Source organism: Gymnodraco acuticeps, unplaced genomic scaffold, assembly GCF_902827175.1.
Source record: "Gymnodraco acuticeps unplaced genomic scaffold, fGymAcu1.1, whole genome shotgun sequence".
Lineage (NCBI taxonomy): Eukaryota > Metazoa > Chordata > Actinopteri > Perciformes > Bathydraconidae > Gymnodraco > Gymnodraco acuticeps.
In genome coordinates, this window is record NW_022990700.1 from 1486509 (window position 1) to 1511503 (window position 24995).

General features: G+C 42.4%; 2 protein-coding genes across 3 annotated transcripts; both read right to left on the minus strand.

Annotated features, from left to right (window-relative positions):
- Positions 1–2155: 2155 nt before the first annotated feature.
- ccnjl (cyclin J-like) lies at positions 2156–21682 on the minus strand. Of its 2 annotated transcripts, none has more exons than XM_034231116.1 (6): positions 21394–21682; positions 20142–20249; positions 14239–14449; positions 6596–6895; positions 6322–6481; positions 2156–5492 (listed from the first exon to the last, which is right to left on the minus strand). In XM_034231116.1, the coding sequence occupies exons 2-6, from the start codon at positions 20217–20219 to the stop codon at positions 4967–4969; spliced, it is 1275 nt and encodes a 424-aa protein (XP_034087007.1). In that variant the 5' UTR covers positions 20220–20249; positions 21394–21682; the 3' UTR covers positions 2156–4966. The 2 variants fall into 2 exon arrangements, with proteins under 2 accessions (XP_034087007.1, XP_034087008.1); XM_034231117.1 differs by having other exon boundaries at positions 20142–20252.
- Positions 21683–21880: 198 nt separating this feature from the next.
- c1qtnf2 (C1q and TNF related 2) lies at positions 21881–24665 on the minus strand. Its single transcript, XM_034231118.1, has 3 exons — positions 24506–24665; positions 23937–24194; positions 21881–23365 (listed from the first exon to the last, which is right to left on the minus strand). Exons 1-3 carry the CDS (start codon positions 24531–24533, stop codon positions 22725–22727), a joined length of 927 nt encoding a protein of 308 aa, XP_034087009.1. The 5' UTR covers positions 24534–24665; the 3' UTR covers positions 21881–22724.
- Between the last annotated feature and the right edge of the window lie 330 nt (positions 24666–24995).

Genomic DNA, 24995 nt, shown 5'->3' on the forward strand with positions numbered 1-24995 from the left:
TGCCTAATGTGGGACAGGTCTAAAAGGGGCATGGATTGTGCAAGAGCAATGGTTATTTACAGGGCTTTAGTCTTCTAATGCAGTATTTTAGATATTTAAGGTGAAGGGCAAATCATATTAAATAATTGGGGGTGGCTGCATCTCTGTTAAAATGGTATGACAAAGTCAGAGATAATGTTAGGGATTAATGTCTGAGTTTAAGAGATGGCAATTAATTTAAGCCCAAATATTCATAGTAATTTAATAAATCCTTCCAACACACATTGTAAAAAATAGCCTAAGTTAAGAAATCATTCCAATATGTGCTATAGGTCAGTGGGGAGTGATTAGTCGAATATGCATAAATAAAAAAGAAAGAATGCAGACTAAGATAAAGATAGGAGAGAGGAGTTTATCAAATATGTGTTATTGGTTGTGAGCATATTCTAATGGTTTTTGGATTATTGAAATATATACAGTTCTGTTTCATATGAGTGTTGAGAGCTGTATCCATAAATCTCTTAATTTTGCCCTCAAAGTGCATCAGATTGATGCATTTAACTTCAATTTAAAGAAAAACATCTTCTGTTGTAAAAACAATAACATTATAAATAGTAACATAGCTGAACATGGTATTGCACATTTAGCTTTGAGTGTTACTGACCTGAGATGTTTTTATTACATGAATTAAGGTGACTGAGGCTTTTTAACATATACTTTTCAGTGTCCCACATTTTGCACAGAACTGTCCCACATTAGGAAAAGCAGATTGTCTGAGACAACTTGGCACTAAGAGTACTTATATGTCTACCATTTCTTTTATGAGTGTAATATCTGCATTTTCTCTTTTGGTTTGATTAGGACACATCCTGGGGATTTCAGAATGGTACTTGATGTTGATTTATTGTATCGGCTTCATATCGCAAAATATTCCCGAAGTCTGAAATGCAAAAAATGTCCCACATTAGGGCAATTCACCCTAGGCTATATAGTTATGTTTGTTTGCCAGATTAAATCTGCAAAGTAACAAATAACCACAGCTGTAAGGTAAGAGAAGAAAAGTAAAACAAACAATATTATCTGAAAAATGTAGCAAATAAGAAGTGTAAAGCAGAAGTAGTGGAATTACCTAACATTTTTAATAAGGTATAAAGCAGGGTAAATGTACTTAGTTAAAGTAATTATTAATATCCCCTTGATGAAGCACTAATGGCGCGTTTCCACTGCAGCGGGTAGCTCGCTTAAGCGTGCCGAGCCGTGCGGGGCCCGTTTTTGGTTGCGTTTCCACTTGGCCTAGTACCGGCTAGCGGGTCCTAATTCACAGTTTTTCTGGTCCCATAAAATCGTGGTTCTAGGGCCAGGAACAACCAGGCTGAGTCGGGCTGAGTATGCTAAACTAGAGAGATAATCGCTGGCAAGGGGGCTACAACTACAACAAGATGAACATATTTGACCGTGATTTAATTGTAATACACGTTTCAAAATGATGCCGAAGTAACAACATACTGATACCGGTTAGTAAAAACCATGAATTAATGCTTTGACAAGTCTGCAGACAGACGGCAGGCGAAAAACCCTTTTAAAATGCGTGTTTTCTAAATGGAGCTTGGCTAAGCTAACGTTATATATGCTCCGACCGTCCACACTCACAACGGCCTATACAGACATAAATAAACCAGCGACTGTATTCGCCATGACACAGGCAGTCTGTGGTTTGTACTTGTTTAACTTTTGTCTAGTTTCTGAACAGATATGAGGAGCTGTGAGCTCTGAGTGCTAAGAGCTAACGGCTGTGTTGTTTTTCTGGGGCGCTCATTGAAGATGACGTCACGGCTCCGCCTACACTGCGTTACTATAGTAACTACCCCAGTTCCTAAACTGTAATGGAAGCGCAGCATTAAAGTGAGATGGGCCTAATAAGGCCTAACCAAACCGAGCGAGGCCTGCAGTGGAAACGCGCCATTAGTTACAGTTCACCACTGGTCGTACTGGTGTAGTGCTGTTTTGACGACAGATGTGTTGCATTGACAGCATGTGGTCACAGCTGGAGGGTTGTGTAAAGCCAGCAGGGTTTATCACTGGAGCTGCTGCATTGTCTTGCCCCTGAACCAATCGGAGCAGTGCAGGGGAAACTATCCCACTATCTATCATCAGTGAAGATACACACCCTTCAGACACTCAGTTCACTTTTGTGTTTATTTTTCCGTGGCACATCATGATAAAAGAACTCCTTCTATCCTTCGGTGTCACATACACCAAAGCTACATATTGGTACAAAATAATACAAAAATATAAATTGGAAGTTTGTGGTGTTTGTGTTTTCATTACCATCACATTAGACAAGTGTTGTTTGGTGTGAGAGACATCAGCACCTTTCACAGGAGGAACAACTGCATCTCTAGCTAAAAGACAAAAGCATTTAGTAATATCTATCACTCAACGGAAGTGGCTGCAATATGCAACATATTCATTGTGTTCAGAGCCCACTGCTGCCCTGTGAAGGAGATGAAGCTGCAGCAGCTCAAATCACACAATTATCAAAAATAAGTTACAAAAGATGAACCAGTGGTGTACACGAGACAGTGATGGCTGTGGTCAGTTTAAACAGAAAAACATCATATTGCACCTTTGACACCTCAGTGAGAAGTTGCTCATGAATAATGAGGAAAAGAGCAAGTTGTACTCTAAAAACAAAATCTAGTTCACACCAGCGGCATTCATCGGGAGGATCACAAAAAGCTTTAACTAAAATACACTGAAAAAAGGAATGTAAAAAATATAACAAAACTGTACATAAAAAGTTAAAACAAAAAGGCATAATATCTTAGCTCATATCACCGGAAAGCAAATGAACAGGTTGTTTACTCAGGGGTGGGAAGACAAAGCTGTAAATATGAGTTGTGATTATTGTAGTTTCAGAAGGCTTCATGTAGTGTTATCTGAGAAATGCTTCTCCGAGTATGGATTTAAGACTCACAGCTCAAGCACGGCAGCTGCTCAGGACAAGGCACGACACGGTAAGATGGCCTCTGTCCACCACGACGTTTTTCAGTCAACATCTGATGGTCTTCAGTCGAGCTGCAGAGATCACGGGCTTCATTTATCATTCGAAAGAGAGAAAAGCTATCGGTTTTGTCATTTTGTTTAGGCAAAAAACCTCTTCTGCATCCCCAGCTTCTCAAATGTGATGCTTTTCTTCATCCTAAGTGATCAGGAGCTGAACATTTATTTGCCAGCAGGTCAAATAAAGCAGGCCATTTAATTAGAAAAAAACATGAGCGCTGTGGGAACTTAACCCTGTTATCTTTTACAATTTCTTCAAAATGTTTTGTATGTTATCAAGAAAATAATCATTCGTTACATACCCAAATTAGTTTAACAACATCCCAAAGCGCGAGGCCCGCCGTCGTTTAAGGCATTACCATGGTAACCAGTGGGAAACCCATGTGATCGAAACTGGCAATCTGGATGTGTTTATACGTTAACAGGAAGTGGAAGATTGGGGATTGCAGGTTCAGAAGTCTTGGAGGCAATTACCGTGGACTGCCCACAGATGTGTGAAACCAGTGACCATGAGGTTGTTCCACCGCGATGCAAACAGACTGCTTCATGCATTCAGTTACCGACTACACAGCAGAGAATGGTCCAGTGATGAAGAAGGGGATTATTCCAGCCCCCACAGATGCTGCACTAGCATCCACTTTAAAGCATAAGAGCACAGGATGATGGGAAGGCTGCTTGTTTCGGCCTTGAAACCTGGGCCAGAATAAACCGTTTCTATGAACCGGTACAAAGAAAGCTATAATTAATCAATGGTGTGTTTCTAAGATGGTAAAAGAGAAGCTACACTATATCAAACAAAAATGGAAATCGAGAGAAATAATGATCATAAATAAAAGCTATGGCATGTTTCAATGGCATCATATTCAAGTAATCTTGTTCAAGTCCCTGATAATTAGTGGTTCATGTAAACATCGGAGTCATTAACACAGACACAGAACCAACAGTTCACGAGAAGGCAGCAGCAATTCTTATATACAAAACACACGAACAACGTCCACGGCTCCTTCTGGTCCAGTCACATCATTTTGTGTTATATTCTTTGAGCGGTGCAGAGACACCAACATTAAAACTTTAGTATGACAAAGCCTGGAGGTTCCAGAGAGACACAGTTTCACCTGGATGAGTGTCCGCTCTGCCACAAGGCTGGACTTTGGAGGTGGGAGAGACGCCAAGGACAGCAAGAGGAGTAAAGAGGAAACACTGCAGATGCTGCGGACTTCACCTGCTGTGCTCAAAGCAATGAATTCCTCGACTCCTCCGAGGGCTAATGCGGTGAGGAATACCCAGAGGGGCCCTTCATCTCTAACAGAGACTACAGGAGTCGGATCGATGTTCCCGGACACTGTTTTTCTTCTTTTCTCTCTCTGAAATGGTGGCTCAAGAAAAAATTAAACACCTGCCTAATTCTCCCTGTCCAACATGTTACATTTTTGGGATTAGAAATTAAAAACAATAATTTCAAGCAGCAAGATATCCTTATCACAGATGCTTTGTGTTCCGTGTTCCTCTAAAAATGGCTCAGCTATCACATGACTGAGAACAGGCACTGAACGAGGTGGGTGTTGGATCACACTGCTGCTTTCATCTCATTCACAGTGATGACAGTCTCATAATAACATTGATTTTTGAAACCAGTTCAGAGAATGGAAACAGCATCTTTGCAATGCCTCTGTATTTCACGATGGCGGAGCATTTGTCACGTCAGTGTGATGATTTCCACAGGGTCTGTCTTGCATTTGGACCTCTGCTTGCGTTTGAGGCGTCTCTGTGTTTGGGACGAGGGGGTTGGACAAGCTGAAGGTGTAGCGGAGCTGACGGAGAGAGAGAGGAGGTCTGCAAAAGGATATTTTGGGGTGGGGAACTGGCTCGGAAACATAGCAGTGCAGTCCCGCATGGATTTGTGTTCCCTCTCCGTCTCCTGGCGTCACCTGTCAAAGCAGCCGGCTGTGAAAGTGTGATGGGACCCCAGGTAGCCCCCGCTGTAGGCCATACTCAGACAGTGGCGTGGCTCTCCAGCTAGGGCCATCTGCACAGAAATGGGGCCCTGGAGCGGCAGAACGCGGGCCCCTGGCTGAAGGCCTGAGGTCAAGCTTGGGTATGAGGGGAACCCCCCCCCAGGAGTCATGGAAGAAGCCCCAGTGAGGAGGCCCATCCTGTGGCTCTGAAGGAAGTCCTGAGACATGTTCACCATGGGCCCCAGAGCCTGGGAGTCAGCCAGCGCCTGCAGCTGGGACAGGGACGGGGAATGCTGGGTAAGGTGTGCGAAACTGTCCGGCTGAAAGAGCAGCTGTGGTGTGGAGGAGGTGGAGGAGGAGGTGGAGGAGGCTGGTCTCTGGATGGCTGACATTGGGGAGAGGTGAGAGGTCTGAGGCTGAGACTGCAGGGAGGAGGGCCGGTGAGGAGGAGTGGATTTGGTCTTGTTGGCCTCCTTCACGTCATTGTCATGAGCACTGTGCGAAGGAAAGAAGACAGATGAGAAATGACTCAACAAATATGGAAGAATGGACTCTTTTTGCTCTGTGCTCCAATAATAGTTGAGCAAACCTCAACCAGCTCTCTTCTTTCCTGTTGCCTATTTATAATGCCATGTCTTTAAAAAGCTAACATTACTAAGTAAAGCCACATTTTCACAATCTTTTCACAGCTTAAGTTAGCTAAGGTAAAGCTAGCGAAACACTGGCTAATAGTTAACGCTTCATCCACACTTATTTCTGTGGTTCAAGTGACTTGACAAACAGGAATTTGGATGAATCAATTTAATTATAACTTAAACCATCCTTGCATTGCTGTTGTAGAGAGCAACATGGGTAGAATATTTTCCAGAACAAATGGCTACAAATCCATTTATGGGGTAGAGATTGGTCTCTACCAACCATTTTTAATCCTCCACAATTTAGTGTGAACATGTTACAATAACACTAACCCAGATGCACACAAATAAATGCACACAGCTGCCAACCAAGAAGTGTGCAATTTAATGACAGTTGTTAAATTACACTAAGGCTACCAGAAAGGTGGACAGGCTTAACCTGATGAACAAAAATATTATAAGCCTTGACTGTTTAAAAAAACACAGGCACCCTGTAATCCAAAACCATGGCAACTAAAAATGAACAAGGATAGGGGCCCTGATGTCATCTACCTTGAGTTGCCCACTACACTTCAAAAGACTGCCAGACTCGCTTTCTATGAGACCTTTTGCTTTCTTTTGGGTGTGTGTGTGTGTGTGTGTGTGTGTGTGTGTGTGTGTGTGTGTGTGTGTGTGTGTGTGTGTCTTACAGCAGCATGAGCTCGATGCACTGGGTGAGGTGTTCCCAAGTGTAGCCTGTTAGTAGATGCAGAGCAGTCGTCCAGCTTGGAGAAATCTGAAGGCAAATACGAGATGCTGCCACACATGCAGCAGCAACCTGGGATGGTCGGAAACTTAGAAAGGCGTGGTCTAAAAAAATAAAAAAGACAATAGAAAATAAGGATCAGAAAATATTTCTACAAGCTAATTAATCAAACACCTCTGAAAGAAACAAGGCTTGATCCTTTGTCCTTTTACACCCACCTTGCAGTGAGACCTCCAGAAAGTAGTGAGTGTATTTGTCCATGAACGCCTTGGTCTTGGAGAGGGAGGAGAGCGGCCAGCCGTTGTACAGGTCGCCCTCCTGCACCGAGGCGTGGAGGTAGTAGTCAATAAAGTGGGCGGGTGTGGGCATGCACAGGTTCCAGCCAAAGGTCTCGAGCAGCAGAAGCTCCATTTTGATGAGATCCTTCTTGTTGAGCACCAGGTTCAGGCTGCACATAAAGCCCAGAGAGTTCAGCTGCTCCAGTTTGGGAACCCGGTCTTCCTTCTCCTCAAATTTACCTGCAGAGAACGAAAGAGATGCAGTCAGGTCACTGAACACCGTTTAGTGCAATTTGAGTACAAGCATTGGTTTCAAAGTGACACGAAGATAGACTACACATGAAAGATGGACTGCAACAGAACAGAGGAGTAGTCTGCAACAATTTATAATCAATTCATCATTTTCAACTAATCATAAACTAATAATAGAAAACACATTCAGCTCCTCAAACGTAAGAACAGCTTTTTCTCTATTAGGTCTTTAAAATGAAAGAAAAATCCATATAGATTAACTGAAAATTAAGATATAACATATTATATGTTTTATATGAATATTTAATTGGTAAGATCCTCTTTTTGCAAATCATAGCCAAAATAGTCACACTAACAAGGATGTGAAAAAGCAAAAGGGACAACTGCCCGGACTCTCGGTCATTATATCTTCATAAAAAAAGCCATGTTTTGATATGAGGTGATGATAGTTCTTTGTTCCTTTCAGTATCAAATATAATCATCATGTAGCTACAGGCTGCGCAACAAAACATAACAAGAGCCTGCTTAGCATTAGCAATTAAGCTGACTATTGCTGAACATCTGGCTGTGGCGCTAAGCTCTCAGGAAACATTGCTACCGGCTTGCAGAGTGTGGAGCACCAACTGTGGATTAAACAAGCCTAACGCTTTCTATGAAAAACAAACATTCAGCCAGATCCCCCATATTTATGTCCCTCTCACCCACTCCATATCCTCAAAGACTTTGCAGCGTAGCATTACAGTGAACCCCACCCCAAGATATCCTCTTCTCCATGGCAACAGCCCTGAGGCCTAGGGGGTCCGTGTGACCAATGGAGAGGGGTGACTCTGCCTTTAATCCCACAGGCCTCCTCTGCTCAAACTTAAGAATGAGGGCGAGGGGGTATCAGGTTACTCTGATACAGACTTCCCTCTCAAGCATGTGCTTTAGCTACACTCGCTTTGAGAAGGACGACGTGGAGACTCATTGCAGCCAGTGATGGTTATTTGAGGCCGTAATTGTGACATAATTGTGCTAAAATGTATACATTTGGTTTACGAAACGGTTCAAATCATGTAGAGAGCTAAACAACAATCATTAGCCAAAGGTATTCAAATAAGAGACACTTTGTATGCAAAACAAACAATCAGCTTAGACTAAAGCAAAGTGTCATTGTAGAACATTTAAATGGGTTCATTTATGGACCAACTCAAGTGAGGAAATCAAAACATTTACAACGTTTAACAATTTTAATTTTTTTGAAGACGGTGCAGGATATGTAGTTTTATTTTTTTATTTGTGGTTTCTTTTGTTTTATTCTGGTAATCAAGTAATCGGGTATGGAGTATACACTAAGGCGGAAACTTCGATTATTTACCTTAAGTTTAATAATAAAATACTTAAATTCATTCTACTCCTTTTGAGACATTAAATATCTGCTTTTTTTGTTGTTGGGTATTCTTGAGTTGTTATCTTACTTTATCGTTGCTTGCTAGCTGTTGTTTCAGGGTTTCTAGGAATGATATCCACTCGGTAGGACTATTAAGTTATGCATCAGCTTTGTCAAAATATGCATCCAGTACAACAACCCTTCTGTTAGGGTAAATATTAGCCTTTAATCTGGATCCATGGCAACGAAACATTAAAAAGAAGGGCTGTATTGGCTTTCCGAGCTGCAGTTAGAAGTGCGTCCTTCAATCAACAACTGTGTGCCGCGTCTTTCAAGGACCTCATTTACTTCTTCATGTCTGAATGAGTGGGTCGTCTTCCTATAGAGTGCGAGTTTTACCACTGATGTTGCGACCCACCATTAAGCAGGGGAGAGAGGGAGACAGGGAAAGGTTGAGAGAGCATGAAGGGGGGGCAGCCTAACCGACCAGAGGGGTAATTAGCAGAGAGGCAATAATGAGATCTCCCCACCAGAACAGGAAGCATAATGAAACTGCGCTGATTACGGCCATCAGGGCTCCCTCCACAGCCCAGTCCACACTCGCCCCATTCTCTCACCCTCATATCCTCTGGACCTGTCTGCTGCTAGTCTGCTATGTCCACACAGACGCTGCCATAAAACGCCATCAATGCTCCCCAATCTCCACACAACTCCAGCTGCTTTGATCTTAAGAGAGACACCGTGCAAGTCAATCTCCTCATTGTGCTCTGTGATTACTCCTCTGGTTTACTACAGAGGGTGACCCGGCACATGAGACACGCGATGCCCGAAAGCTTTGAAAAAAGAACACAAAGCCACTTCAGAGGGACCTACAGGAGTACAGTATGATGAGAGCCACAAAGCGGTTTGAACTACCGTTAAAAAGAAAACGGACTCATGTGTTTATCACAGCCTGTGTGACAAGATTGTGGTCTCATTCATTTCAATGAGTTGGCACAGCATGGGTGGGCTCCAGCAAAACAACACAGGGCACCAAAGTTGATTATGGTTCGCCTTTATCTGCAGCACAACAGAAAGTTAGATAAAAGTGCTGAGAAAAAAGAGCATCAAACTGTTTATTTTGTTTGTAGGATTACGGCACATCAAACATTAACAAACCCTGATTCAGTGCTTACGGTTTAGTCATTAAACTGGACGTCCTGATTTGCATGTCATCTTCTCGTTGGTATTATGTAGCAACAACTCAAATGCAGCCCTTTGTTCTGGTAGTCAGTGTGGATGTGGCCCGAGAGACACGGTGCATTCCTCTCCTCTGAGTACAGCACCTGGAATGCAGGGGGCTAAATGATCTTATCTTATGTACGCGAGCAAGAAAGAGACACTGCTAACGGAGAAAAAACTGCCTTCCTTTTCATCAACACAAACTACCTTTGAATACTCTGCGACTAGAGGACACCTATCCTCGCTCAGGGCACCCACAGGTGATGTAGGTGAAGAGAAAGGTCAAGGGAACAGGGAGAAGTTAGGAGTCAGGGGTTAGGGAGAGGTAAGGGTCCCTCCCAGGTGTGCTGTTTGAGGAGGAGGAGGGGCAGAGGGGTTTTGAGTAATGGAGGCTGCTAGGAAACCTGAGAGCTGTATTCTCACACTGAGACAAAGAACTCCGTTTCTGTTGCGCTTCATTCGTCCATTTCGGTCACCCTTTCAAAAAGTTAAACTCCTCTCAAATAAAAATAGGGCCACTACAATAAATGTTAGGCTTTTACAGTTTTTGTCATTTCCCTGCAACACAGAGCTGGAGGCTAATAAATGTTGAACATTTCTTAATGGAAAAACTGACACAGCGAAACCGGAAGAAAATGGGAATAATTGACATCATACAAGACTCATAGTGGGGACATTGCAGCTGAGCTACACATTAATCCTATATTTAAAAATAAATTAAAAAACATGTGAATTTATGTTTCAACATTTTCTCCATGCTTCCTTTTGTTATCATTTATTGAAATGTTCCTCTCCAATTTCATCTTTTCTCCTCGACTTGAAAGTGAATTCAAGGAATTTCCACTTCTGCTGAAACTCCTTTTAATTGCTGGTTCATTTTTCATTGGCTCAATGAAATTGGTCACAGCTCCGTCACAGAATTCCGTGTGGCCACCCCTGGCCCCGGGACCTCTCACAATGTAGGCCCGGGCCGACCCTTGACCCCTGATGCTCATGCCTGGGTGATTTAGGATAATCTTAACCCAGCCCACAGCAATGATGTGTGTGTGAGTATGTGTGGTGTGTTTTGGGGGTATCTATCGACTGGGGCAAAAAGACCCTCAGGCATGACACAACTACGAAATATGACTTGTGATTGTGGATTATAATCACACAGAATCACTCAGATGAACACAACGGTGAACTGGTGTGTGATTACAATGAATAATATTAACTTTTTTAAGCCCATCTGTACATTTTTACATAATTCCTTTAATTATGAGATCCCCACATGACAAGAGTTCAATCAGAATTATTGTCAAACCTCTGAGAGGGGGTAAAGGGGAGGTGGGTTCCCCATTCATCTACAATTCAGGGCCCCCTGCTGGGTGGTTCAGTTCTAACATGTCCCATTTTGCAGGCCACCACCTCTCTCTCCCTTTCTACCCTGTTTAACATCAGCAGCCGACCTGCCTTTGAAGTACAGCTCCATTCGTTTCCCAACCCCCCAGGGATGTGGGGCTGCTTTTACTGGCCGCCCTGTCCCAGGACTGGTTCGCTCTGCCTGTCCCTGACAAGGTGAGAGAACCAAGAGGAAACGGAGCCAGCCGCCAAAGGTAAAAGGCCACCAGAGCCCGGTCGGTTGAATGTGACAGTAAAGCAGTACCCTTTTGTGGGACGATCTCTAGTGAATAACACGTCAATATGAATCTCAAGTAGATAAACAACAAAATGATAGGTTCATCACAAGGTTGCCACAGCGACATCTACTATATTTAGCAACGTTAGCTTACAGCAAATCTCCTCCATACAAACAACCTCAGCTCCCCTCCCCCTCTCTGCGAATGGTCTGGCTGGCTGGCTGTCCTGCTTGCATTGACGGGCTTTTGTTTGAGGCCTGACTCGGAGAGCATATGGCAGGTGCCCCTCAGCTCCTCCCCGCCCCCGGGCTCTGAGGCCTGTCTGAGTGCACTGTGCAGTCCATATCATTGAGCTTCTTGTGCGTTCCACATGCAGGATGCTCTTTTTTCGTTTCCTTTAGAGACCCTTTACTGAATCAAGTCCGTTGAACAAAGTAGATTAAATCCAGTTTCAATATAACCTTGCGATGAGATATACACCAAGCATCCAATGATCATAACAAAGAGCCAAACAACAAACAAAATATATAAATAGACAGAGTTAAACCTTGGGACAATGTATACTAGCTGGCAACAGAGGCCCATCTGTGATGTCATTTACCATAACAAATAGCTGCAGTATGCAGAGCTCTGACTTCAGGGACCGAGATCTGTCAGGAAGACTGATGTGAGCACGGCAGGACTTCATGGAATGTAACACAATAGAAACTTAGGTTTGGGTATGCGGGCCGATTTTTTTAATAGAAATATGCAGAGTATACTCAAATTGTCTTCCCTGAAATCCACATTAATATGCCCCAGTATTCTGGTTTCGTGGAGTAATTGGATTTTCTGGAATTAAGTAAGGTCTCTAACTAGGATCCCAGCGGTTAATACAACTGACCATAAACTCACTCCTGCTAATGAAGGAGAGCTCATCCATGAAAAAACACATGCACACTCAAGCACCCTCAAAACATATAGACACAAAAGAGTAACAGGATTAAGCATTGACTGCTGAGAAGGACAAAAGAAGTAGCGATTAATTAACCGAGTGCGGAAGCCGGAACATTTGAAAGAAAGACAATGTAAGTGGCTGTCAACGGCAGGCAGTGGGACCTGGGGAGGCTGTTCAATAACTAGGCCAGATTCCAAAGCCCCTCAGGACAGAAAAGAAAACCAAGACAACTTTGATTCAAACGCCCTTTCAAGCCTTCATCAATCACGGCTGAAACTCCCCGGAGTCGAGCAGGAGTCAGAGGCAGGAGAGCAGAGAGAAGAGAGTCTCACTAACCGAGAGCCACAATCAAAGGACTCAGTATAAAACCAGATTCATCTATTGAAGGATAGGAGAAGCACCTCTGTCCAGGTTGGCGTGATAATATTTATTTAACTTCAACAGCCATCTCTCAAAGCTATTTTTGGATTCTCATGATTGCTTTTAAATAAAAACCTCTTTCAAGTGTCGTATTCAAATGTATTGCACCAAAGAGACTGCTCTGATTGCAAAGATGGCCTGTGTGCGACTTCACACACACAAAAGCGCATACACTGAGCGCTCCCAAGTGAGCGGGCCCTTTTCCAGACTCCCACTTTGACGGCATCATTAGTCTAATTACCCATGATGCCAAGGGCTGCACTAATGTACAGAAAACCTCACAGTCTGTTAATCACAAGACAGACACAGAGACACTAATAACTACCACACAACCTGAACCACGCATCAGCGGGGGAGAATGATTACCATACCTGCTTTACACAAAACACACACAAAGACACAGTTTTACATTTCACAGCAGAGAAGCATGTTGGCTTCTAGTTGCCATCACTTCTGCAGAAACACGGGCCGCTTGAGAATGAAAGAGACATGCAAAGGTCTCACATCAACCGGTTAACAGTCTAAAGAAGGATTGTTTTAAAATCGGAAACAGTGTAATCAACAAGTATGACATTTGAATGTCAATGCGGGTTTCTTAAAAAAGACTTCCCTATCCTCCAGCTCAATACATTTAGTTACAACTGAAGACTGCTAGCCTTTTCTTTAAGGTGCCGTCATCTTTTGAAACAGCTTACCGTAGTTTTAAACAAACATAACTCAAACAGGAAGAAACTGTTAATTTGTCTATGACATATGACATCAAGTGCCAGATGAATTCAAATGAGGCGTTCAGGTTTTTGGGGAAGCCAGAGTGTATGTGTGATAAGTCAAAATAAACTACAGAGCCCACGTTTATCCAGTAATATTGTGCTACACAGTCATCGTAGCTCTTGTACAACAAGTATGACAGAGGAAATAGCTACATCAGACTTCGGCTATACCTGTCCATTACTGCCACCAATTAATACTTATCCTTAAGGTATGACAAAAAAGGCTGAATACAAATTATAGTTTCATTAGAGAATCAGCCTAAGGACAAAATGCATTTGTATGAGGATTGCGGATAGGTGGTTCTCTGCAACAAATGACATTTTACAATGACGAAAGGAAAAAATAAATCACACCTTTGATTAGAGGACATTTGAACTTGGCAGGTGTGATACTAGTTCATATCAAACCGACTAGCTGGCAGCTTAAGTAACAGCAGCCGCCGCAGGCATGTTATTGCAGCCAGAATCAAAAACATACAAGAAGTTCTGCAGACACAAGCATCATCCACCAGTTTGTCCTCAAACACTCATCCCACTGCAATGGAAACCTTGTTTTGTTTGTTTTTAACCAACAGCTACAGTAAACTGGCGACGCAGGCTATCAGATCAGTTTGAAAAGTGTAGCTGGAAGGAAAAAAAGCTGCAGCGGTCTCTTGAGCGTATCTCAAATTAGCCTTGTTGCAGGAAGTGTTTCACCTAGTGCCATCTGTGCATAAACCACAGTCACAGTAACTCTCTTAGCGCAGCAAACTTAAAATGGGGCTCTTCTGCCTTTACAGGCACAGTCCAAATGGAATGCTCAAGATCACACACACAAAGCATGATCTTAGTTAAGTGACTTCTGAAGTAGACTTAGGTTTAGATTAGATCCATAAAGTTTCCAGTATCAACTCAAACACATGTCAGAGTTTTGATTCAGCATTTATTTAATAGCAACCAACAAACCACTCAACATGGATTTGAAAGACAAGGTGGAAGTTTAAAAATGGACCTACTTGCAAGGAGCAGACAGGAGAGGGCGATGACATAGAGCTGCTTGACGGCCACATCGTAGTGGTCCATGAACAGGTCCAGCAGGTAGACGGCTAGGTGTCGCGCTGTGGGACATAGCTGGTAGCGGTTACTCAGGATGGCCAACAGGTCTGCAAAGTACCGCCGCATACCAATCTGTGGAGAGTGAGCTCTGTAGACCGGTAGCTTCAGCTCCTGTAGAAGAAAAAGAAGAGAGATGAAGGGGGATGCCAACTATGAGGGGTGAGAGGAGCAGGGTGGGCAGGAGGAAGCGGTGGAGAGTCATGGGGGTTGTAAAGAATATGCATAATAGTGAGCCATGCATGTTCCCTGCTGACTGGGTTTAACTGCTGTGTGTAAAATACTCGAAGAATAAAACTCTGTTAATCATCAGATATTCTTGATTATGCTTCAGCCTCATTTAAATTCACCATTGCTGAAGAGAAGAGGAGCTAATTTGGGTCAGTTCAGGGGTCTGAGTGAGTGAGTGCGTGCGTGTGTGTTTGTGTGTGAGGGAGGGGGGCATGGTTTCTCCAGTTAAGGTTGAAGAGTAGATAGGATTAGGTTTCACCCCTAGCATATCACCTATTCATGTTCAATTAGTCGCATGTGTTTCAAAGTGGAAGGAAGACACTCGGGGGCATTATCATTGAATCAGCCTCGGGTATCTTCACTATCAGCAACAGAAAGCCGCAGAGCAAAAAGGCTCCCGTTTCAAAATCTGCCTCACAGTTAAAAACAATAAACATTAAGTAGTGGATGTACAAACTCCGAGCATATACTTTCTTTGATTTAAGCTGCTTACATTAAAAAACTATTTTTTTAAATGTTCTGTGACCGTGTAAAAACAAGGGATTTGATTTAATAAGAGATTGAGGATTGCCAGAATAATCTGCTTAGGTTCAAACCGTGAGGGGTCTTTCCACGAGGAGAAATGCAGAAAACATCCACACGATATCAGGACTGTTGTTTAGGAACATCCCTGACTGAAGGCTGTCATAAAAGCCCACAACGCGGCTTTAAATCTTCATATTTCAAAAGAAAAACACGTTACAGTCAATACTTAAAATAATGCAATTTGCTGTGAGGCCTAAAATGTACCAACACTGTCAGGTTTGTGCAAAGTAAACTTATTTTGAACGTAACCGAAACAACAATGATCCTCAGACTGACAATTAAATTCAAATCTATAAATAAACAGTTCCCCCACCCAAATCCACTCCACCCCCGACATGTGCCACAAACACCCAGTCCTTCCAAAACTCTGCTCTCCTCCCACTGCTTCAACCTCTGGTCCATCTGTCTGTCTGGGGGTACAAGAGCAGCAGGAGAATGGGGGGGTGGATGTGGGGCTGCTGGAGTCTGGAGGGGCTCCGGGGGGGGGGTCTGTGTGGGGTGGAGAAGGTGCCTTTGTGGGGGACCCGCACCATAATTAAGGATTCCACAGCTGCCTCCGTCTGATTTGCATGTCTGATAATTTGCCACATGCTATACACCACAGCTATCTCCCACATCAGGGCATTAGCACTGCAGCAAGCGTCATTAAGGCGGGGGGAGGCTGTGGGGGAGCAGGCGCCATGCAGGAAACCTGAACACTCTGAAGGCCTTTTTACACACAGCTCTCTACCATTTATTACCAGTGCACATTTTACTGAGCTTTCAGCTAACCAATGTCTGAACACATCCAGTCTTACAACTTACTGAACACTGTAAAGCATACAAGCAATCTTGTCAATGTGGATATCTTACAAACAGGACAATATTAGGGCTGTAGCTGGAAAATAGGCGATTTATTAAGAAAACTGGTACCCTGCAAACTTTCTTTATAATCAAATAAACCCAAATGAAAAAACATTAACAGTCCAGGTTGACTTGAATTCATTAAGCCAGAAAAAAAATATTGATAGTGAGACCTATACAAAACCAGGCTAACTTTTGTGTTCCACCAATAGATAAACATTCAAATGTATATGAGAGAAATGCAGCAAATCTGCCCTTAAGAAGCAGAAATAAACATACCTACTGTTCGTCAAAACACAGACACAATTAGACATGTTGTCTTCTACAGGTGATTTCGCAAAGCAATCAACTCTAATAGTTTAAGTCTCAAGCATTTCTCAATTCACCATGCAAGACGTTGCAGTATTTGCGAAGGTATTGCATTATACAGTATATACTGTGCTGAGCCTGTCGCTTGGGATTTCACTAAAATGCTGATATGGGGCAATCAAACCTAACATTAGACTGACACTCTCTCTCTCATTACAGAATGAGAAAGCAGTGGGTGTGTTGTTTAGTTTCCAGCTCTGTGTGCAGATTTTCAGTCTAATTGATGTCTCACTCTGAGTCAGAAGTGCCCAGCATGAGTAAACTGTGTGTATAAGAATGAATCATATATATGGCTCACAAACATCCTATCCACAATCTGATACAGCCCTACGCATAAATGCAATCTCTAGTACTTTCAGGCACCCGATACCTAAACCTGATCTGCAGTAATCTCCCTTAGCTTGAAGCTGGCAGCAGCGTGCCAGCTCAGAGATGCCAGTCGAGTGACAGATGTCTCCATTAATGTGACACATGGGAGAAATATGATCACGCTTGAGGTTAATTAAGACATTTTCAATTAATGAGCCTTAACTCCTCCATGTAATCTAATTTAGATCAGGTTTAAATAGAAAACATGACCACGTAATTATATTTCCTTCACACCTTTCAATATATTGTGCGGTTTATAAGTCTAGGATGCTGCTGCGGAACAGGCCGGCTGGCTCATACATGTTGGGCTACAAAACTATTATTTTCATCATCGAAGAAAAGTTAATTAGACTGATAATCTACACACAGAGCTAGAAGCTAGATTTATTCTTTCAATCGATAATTTATTACCTAAGCTCTCTGAAAATTGTGAACATACAAGTAGTCTCTTGATGTTCTTTTCATCAATTAGTTAAAAAAGGCTTGTAGTAATTATCATTACTGATAAATCTACAGATACAATTCTTAAGTAATCAAAGAAATGTCATCACTGTCTGACCAACAGTTAAAAGCCTCAACTCAGAATATTTAATTTGTTAGGATAGAGAGAAACAGAAAAATATTCACATTTGAGTGAAGCATGTTTACCCTTTGAAAAAAGAAATGTACTTAAAACAAATAATTTGATTTTAATACTGATGCCGATTCAGTTGCTAAACATGTAGCTTTAGTTATTCGTCTGTTGTTTAAATGGAGATATAAATCCAATCCACTTTATTTCTATAGCACTTTTCAAAACAACAGAGTGCTGTACATCAACAACTGTATAAAAACACATCATAAATACATAAAGAACAGACAGGACATGAAACAAATGTAAAACACGAGACAATGAAACCAGATCAAAAGCCACAGACTGAGAAACTCTCCCACATGACGTAAAAACAACACAAAACACTAGTAAGATAAAAGCCTAAATGTAAAAGCACAAGTATCACCTGGTTTGTAAATGGCAGGGAAAAGAAGTGGGTTTTTAAACGAGATTTAAAAACAGGCAGAGTTGGAGCAAGTCTAACCTGGAAGATATAAAACAATGTATTACTTTCTCAAAGTCATTAAAAGAAAGGAAAGGCTTGACCTTTGCTAAAATTCTTAGCTGAAAAAAAGCTGGATTTTACCACAGAATTGATCTGTTTGTCCAGTTTGAAATCATGATCAATCCGTACACCCAGATTTGTGACAATGGGTTTCACATATGGGACAAGAGAATCTAGCACAGGCGGGGCATTGGGGCCACCACTGGGTCCAAACATTATCACCTCGGTCTTTTTTTCATTTATTTTCAAAAAGTTCAAGGCCATCCAGGCTCTGATGTCCTGCAGACAGACGTTGCAGAGGGTTTGGGTCATTTATTTTCACGGACATGTAGATTTGCGAGTCATCTGCATACAAATGAAATGAGACGCCTTGTGTTTTAATGATAGCGCCCAGGGGGAGCAGGCAGGGCCGCCTTAATGCACGGGCTGACCTGGGCTGAAGCCCAGGGGCCTACGGAGATCGGGGGCCTATCATGAGCCAATAAAAAAAAAAAAAAAAATTCAAATATATTTTTTTTAATTTTCGGGTGTTTTTTTAGAATTTTAAATAAACAAAGTCTTGGCTTTCAGAATATGAAACCTTTATTTCCAAAATCGCACAATAAATACACTTTTGAAGCTTGTAAAGGGCAGATGACAGCTCTCACTCGCCACCCGCACTTCCTCAGCAGGGTGGGTCCGTTACAGTTTGTTTTCATCTGATTTCAAATAAACAAAGTCTTGGCTTTCAGAATATTAAACTTGTTTCGGCATATACAGATGATAAACGTTGAAGCTTGTAACGGCATAATTACAAGCGGAGAACGGAGTAACTTGACGTCACAGCAGGCACAACAACAGCCGGTGTTTCTCGTGAGTGTTTTGCCCGGGAAACAAACACCATCCATCCATCCATCTTCTCCCGCTTATCCGTGGTCGGGTCGCGGGGTTACACAATACACACAAACGCAAAATTACACAAACACACACACACTCGTGAGCTTCCCCAGACCAGTAATCCAAACGAAAATATCTTCCCTCCATAATATTTTGATCATTTGCTCCGCTAATCAATCAGATGGATGGATTCCAGAGATTTTTCTCAAAAATGATGACTCCGAAACAGTCAGCACCACTTAACAGCCAATCAGAATGAGAATACGTTTCACATGTGACTTATTCAAATTGCGAGTGATTGAGTGACAGATGAAGGTTGTTTAGGAGAAAATGTCGGAGAAGAAAAAGTTTGAGAGTGGCGCTCAGAAAAGGAAATTGTTGAGGGAAAAGGAGTTTCAAGATAAGCAGCTACTACAAAACATGCCGAAGCTTACAGGTTATTTTAAACCTGTAGGCCAGGATGAGGAGGAAGGACAGATGAGTTCTGTACCGAGCGGTAGCGGTGCCGGCCGCGGAGCCAAGTAGGCCGTCTGGTTCTGATAGCGATGGAGTAGCGGGAGAGGAAAAACAGACAGGAGGGACATTATCTGTTGGATGAGATGGAGAGGACGACGAGGACTTGCTACGTGGAGGGGAGCCAACGGCAACCGGACAGATACATGAGGGAGGCCCGATACGTCACTCATCTGGAGGAGAGGACCAGGCGCGCGTAGAGCAGAGTGGAGAAGTGCGATCACAGAGCCTGCCGAGGCTATAAATGACTTTGATTTGTTTTTTAAATAGGGGGCCTACAAAAACTATCAGCCCCAGGGCCTGATGGCAGGTTAAGGCGGGCTTGGGAGCAGGTACAGGGAAAATAATATCGGCCCAAGAATGGAGCCTTGGGGTACCCCGTACAGGAGAGGAGCAGAGGCGGAAGTAAATTCATCAAGGTTTACATTAAAACTTATTTCAGACAGATACGACTTAAACCAGTCTAGAGCAGTACCACTGATTCCCACAGAATGCTGCAGGCGAGAAATGAGAATACTGTGATCTACAGTGTCGAGGCAGCTGTAAGGTCTAAAAGTATAAGAACAGCACTGTTCCCAGAGTCAGTAGCTAAAAACAGGTCATTACAAACTTTTAAAAGAGCCGATTCAGTGCTGTGGAGGGGTTTAAACCCAGACTGGAATACCTCAAGAATGCCAAGAAACTGCTTCAGTACCACTTTTTCTAGAATTTTGGACATAAAAGGAAGTTTAGAGATAGGTCGAAAATTGTCAAAAACAGAGGTGTACAAAACACTGTTATCCTCAGGTTTATGGAGATGAAAAAAGCTAGACAGACTAAATGGGATTACTGGTTGTAAAAGGTTAGCTTTGTTAAACACACATTTGGCTCCTTCCGTCAACAAAACTAGTCAAAAAGGTAGTGCTCAATGATAATAGACTCACCTTGATGCGGAGCGATTGATGGATATCTGCAGCTAGCTGTCCTTTCCACCATTGCAACTCTCTCTCCATCTTTCCCATCCAGAGGACACTTCAAGAATCAAGTTTAACCTGCTGAGACAAACGTGTACAAAAATTAAGTTGTGTGCTGGGCTGAGAGTGGCAGGGATACAAATATTTAATACTTTCTAACTGTATAGCCTATATACTAAGAAAACCATCAGACACATGAGGAAATCATGTCAATCAAAGTTATTCTACAAATGTTTTCATTATAGGCAGTGGTTAAGTCACTAAGTACATTAAATCAAGTAATTTAATTGTTGAACTTTCTTCTTCTACTCCACTACAATTCAGAGGTAAATCGTTTACTTTGATTACACAACATTTAATGTATATCTTTAGTTACTTTGCAGATTCGGATTAATAATGTAAAATGTAATCAACTCTTAAATGAGACTTTAGTTACACCTGGAGTAACATTCACAAGCTACCATACAAGTCATTAAAACTAGCTGCAGCTTTACCAGCTTTGATAAACACTTTAATGCATCAATAATTATAATACAAATATATAATGAATTATTCTGAAATGGACCAATCTGCATAATGACTGCTTGGTACTTTAAGTATGTTGACGCTAATACTTTTGTACTTTTACTCGAGTAACATTTTGAATGCAGGACTTCTACTTGCAAGAGAGTATTCCTACACTCTGGTACAGATACTTTTACTAAAGTACAAGATCTCAGTACTTCTCCCACCTCTGACTATAGCATGCAAACAACTAGGTGATTGTGTCTAAAACAGGGCGATTAAATAAATAGTAATTGTTGAGAAATGCATTCGTTTTGATGAGGTTTGTGAACACCTTGCTAAGCCGATAGCAGTGGGCTCTTTCCCCGCATAGGCCATTTTCTCTGCTCGGGAATTTAAAAGGCTCAGTTAAATGCCCGCTCGACCACGCTGTAGGTCAAAGGAATCAAAGCAGCCTTTCCATAATGCCATTTTTCACACGGTGGTACACTTCCAGCGAGAAATAAATACCACATCTCACACTATGGTTATCATTCAGACACTACGAGCACCACGAGTGATGCTACACAAGTTAACTGCTCATAAACACTCGCATTGTTTAAAACACATCACACTGCGATGAAAATAAACATCTCGGCTCAAACACAGAGAATTTCTCCAAACACGACAGCAACCTAATGAACTTTACATCTTGGAGGTTATTCCATGTGCCACTTACCAGTACGACGGGAATGCCCCCCAGACCCCTTTGTCTCAGTCCGACATCCTGAACTCCTCTTCGGCTCAACTTTGAGAAACACCTCTCTTTTTCGGCGACAAGACAACGGTTGAATCCGCTGGCAAGTTCATAAAATAGCTGCCACCGATAAATTCCAGCAACAGGCGTCAGGTAGCGCCGTTTTCCCCCCACTGTTTACACTTTTCCGTGAGGTTTTGCTTCGCCGTTTTCTCTCCGGTAGCTCCGTGGTAACAAAGTAACGTCCTCGGCTGCACCAGCTGCTGCTGTTGCGGTGGGCTCATGCGTTCGACGTGAAGGGCCCTCCTCCTGCATGGGAGTTGTAGTCCTTTAGAGTTGAGTGTCAGTACTACAAACACCCACACATCAGAATCGAGTTTATTGCCAGGTACGTTTACACCACATACAAGGGAATTTGCTTTGGGGTATGGAAGTGCACACGTACAACAAACATAAGAAAATAAGATGTAAGAAAGTGTCACAAAGACAACGACTATAACAAATATACAAACGTTTTAACATTAAAAAGAACAAAAACAAGTATTTACACCAAATATACAAAATAAATCTTAGTACAATCAATATATGACAATGTATGACAAACTGCAATATTTATTTTTTAAAAAGTAGGGCTGTGCAGCAGATGTTCCCAAAACAGTTTTAATGTATAATTATACTATTATTTTTTCCTTTACTATATTTTTCAAATTCCTATAAATATTCAAAGTATTTGTTTCAATATTATGCCTTAATCATTTAAATATTTTCTCAGAATTATGACTTTTATCTCAGAAAAGAGATTAAAGTCAGAATTCAATTATTTGTTTAACTTTTGGTCACATCCCACGTTTTTTGCATGATGAGGCCTTAATCCTCTTCCGTAAGACATCATAACATCACGTCTGCTCATTAAAACACATTATACTGCATAAATACTATAGCAACTATAGCAATATGATTTCACTTCCAAGTGTTTTTTGTCTTTTTGTGCAAAAGAAAAAAAAACATGTGGAAAACTTACAGCTCCTCTGTAAGACAGTACCAGAGGAATGGAAACAAATGGTATTGGAAAATGTAAAACGTTGTAATACCATCATGATGAATGATACTGCTGAAACCCATGGCTTCAAATTCCATACAATTTAAAGGGGTTCCCCAACTGTGGCTGACTTTTCCTCCCTTGTGTGCCCCCTGGTGTCAGAACAACTGAAATTCACTGAAGCATGCCATTGCTTACTAATCCCTTCACATTCTCATTACATGTGAAATTAAGTGAAGGCAAGTATTACAAACTGAATAAAGATATCTCAGGATTAACTGTCATCCTTAGCATTAGCTTTTCTATCAGCCTCATTCAGATACTCCTGGTCAGCATAGAGGAGAAAGCCAGTGAAGGTGCTGTCTGTCCAGAAAGGATCAAAGAAGAGTCCGTTCTGCTCTGCGTAGAAGATCTGCAGCCACACCTGGTCAGACTGCTGCAGCTGGAGGACAGTAGAACCAGACGCCACATCATGGTTCCCTGTGTTTGCATCAAATGTTCTGATCTTATACTGTCCATTGTGTAGCAGCCCAATGGCCAGGTGCTTGTTTGCCAGAGTGATATCATATGTGAAGTAATAGACCCCGGGGACAGCACAGACAAACTTCCCACTGCTGGCATTGTAGTGATTCCCTTCATTCAGCATAATCCGGTTGAAGCGGATGGGCAATCGCTCTTTGGGGTAGCTCTTTGTCACCGCCACAGAGAAGGCTGATCGAGCTGCACTGCCACAGTTACATCCTCCTGGAGCTCCCTGCTGGCCCACGTCACCCAGCTCTCCTTTAGGGCCCCGTTTTCCCGAACCCCCCGGTGTTCCTCGCAGCCCCTTCAGTCCTCGAGGTCCAGCCTTGCCGATGACACCTTCACGCCCATTCACACCTGGCTTGCCTGGGTTCCCTGTCCTCCCTGGATCACCTAACAAATGAGGACATTTTTGTATTTTTACAAACAATGACTACATGTATCAACAAAACTCAGAAGTCTGACTTATCTTCACGTTCAGGTTCAGGTTCTTTAAAGGACTAAATACAGATTATAGACTGGCACTTTGAGAGATGCCAGTCCAGCTCCTGGGCACTGCCGAGGTACCCTGAAGCAAGGCATCCAACCCCCACACTGTTCCCCGGCTGCTGCCTAGTAGCTACCTACTGCTCCTAACACTAGAATAGGTTAAACGCAAAGTATGTGCTGCATATATTCCTTTCCATTTCTCATTAAAAAAACTATTGATAATACCAATCATAGGTAGGGCAGATTTTAATAAAAATGTTTAGCTGCTACAGCTGTTGTCCCTGAGACCCCAAACAGAAGTAATGTGTCTCTGTAGAAGACTTTTTTTATCTGACCCAATCATCAGAAAACCGTAAATCAACATTAAGGTTCAAGCCAGTAAGATGCCGTGTTATGTCATCTTTGTAAAGGGTTGAGGGTCTCAACAACCCCAAACGATTCGCATTACGATAGGAGAGATTCAGACAGTAACTACCTCCATCTCCCTTTTGACCTTTCTCTCCATCCTTCCCGTCCGGGCCATCCTTCCCTGGAGGCCCCTCAGGGCCCATGGCCCCGGGAGACCCAGGGGCTCCGGGGTGCCCGGCAGGCCCCTCTGGACCTGGCAGACTGCAGAGCAGCTGGGAGGAGTGGATGGTGATGTTGCGACCTCTCGGGGGCCAGGAATATGTTGATTTGGAGAAGACAACTGACCGCAAACACAACATCACACACATCTGGAGCATGATGGTAACTGTGGAGCCACAAGAAGATGAAGGAATGTAAATGTTTACACCAATAAATGTGTTCAAGTTTTGCGAGTAAGTCGAAAAAAATATTTTTTTATCATAAAACATCTGTCAAAAACACGGGAATGGAAAGTGGTGACTAAATGCATAGTATCAGCTATAATCTGAGGAAAACAATTATTATCATAATGTTTTAGTCACTGTCATGCTCTGACTCAGGTCTTACTGATGAATATGAGATCAATCAAATCTGTCCACAGCATGTTTTTCTCCAAGGGAGTGCATAAAACGCTTCTTAATCAGAGAAAGAACTCACCAGTTGAGAATGTGTGACCCATAGTCATCTTTCAGCTCTACGTCCTTTTTCTGCACAAGGGCACAGACTTTCCTACAATGTTTTCCAATAACCGGATGAGATAGCATTCTTCAGGAAGAGCTGCAGAGAAAAGTGCAGCCCAGTGAATCAGTCTTTAACATCCGCCCTGTTTAGCAAGTACAAGGCCAACACATACTTTCACAGTGACGTCATTAAACTCCAATCAGTGCAGCAGGGGTGCAGAGCTGAAGTGGTGACGCATCGCTTGTTCAGTCAAACTCTGGGGAAAAATGATGTTATATAACAGACATGTTTAGAACAAAGCATTTAAGGTTTGTTATACTGTTTACAATTTTGATAAAGTTACAACTGTGTGCGTTTTAAATATAACTCCCTAACAAGATGTTCAAGTGCAAAATCCAACAGAACAACAAGATGGTCTGCGGTATAGAAGTGTATAAAACGTAATGATGTGACCAGATGTGTTTAC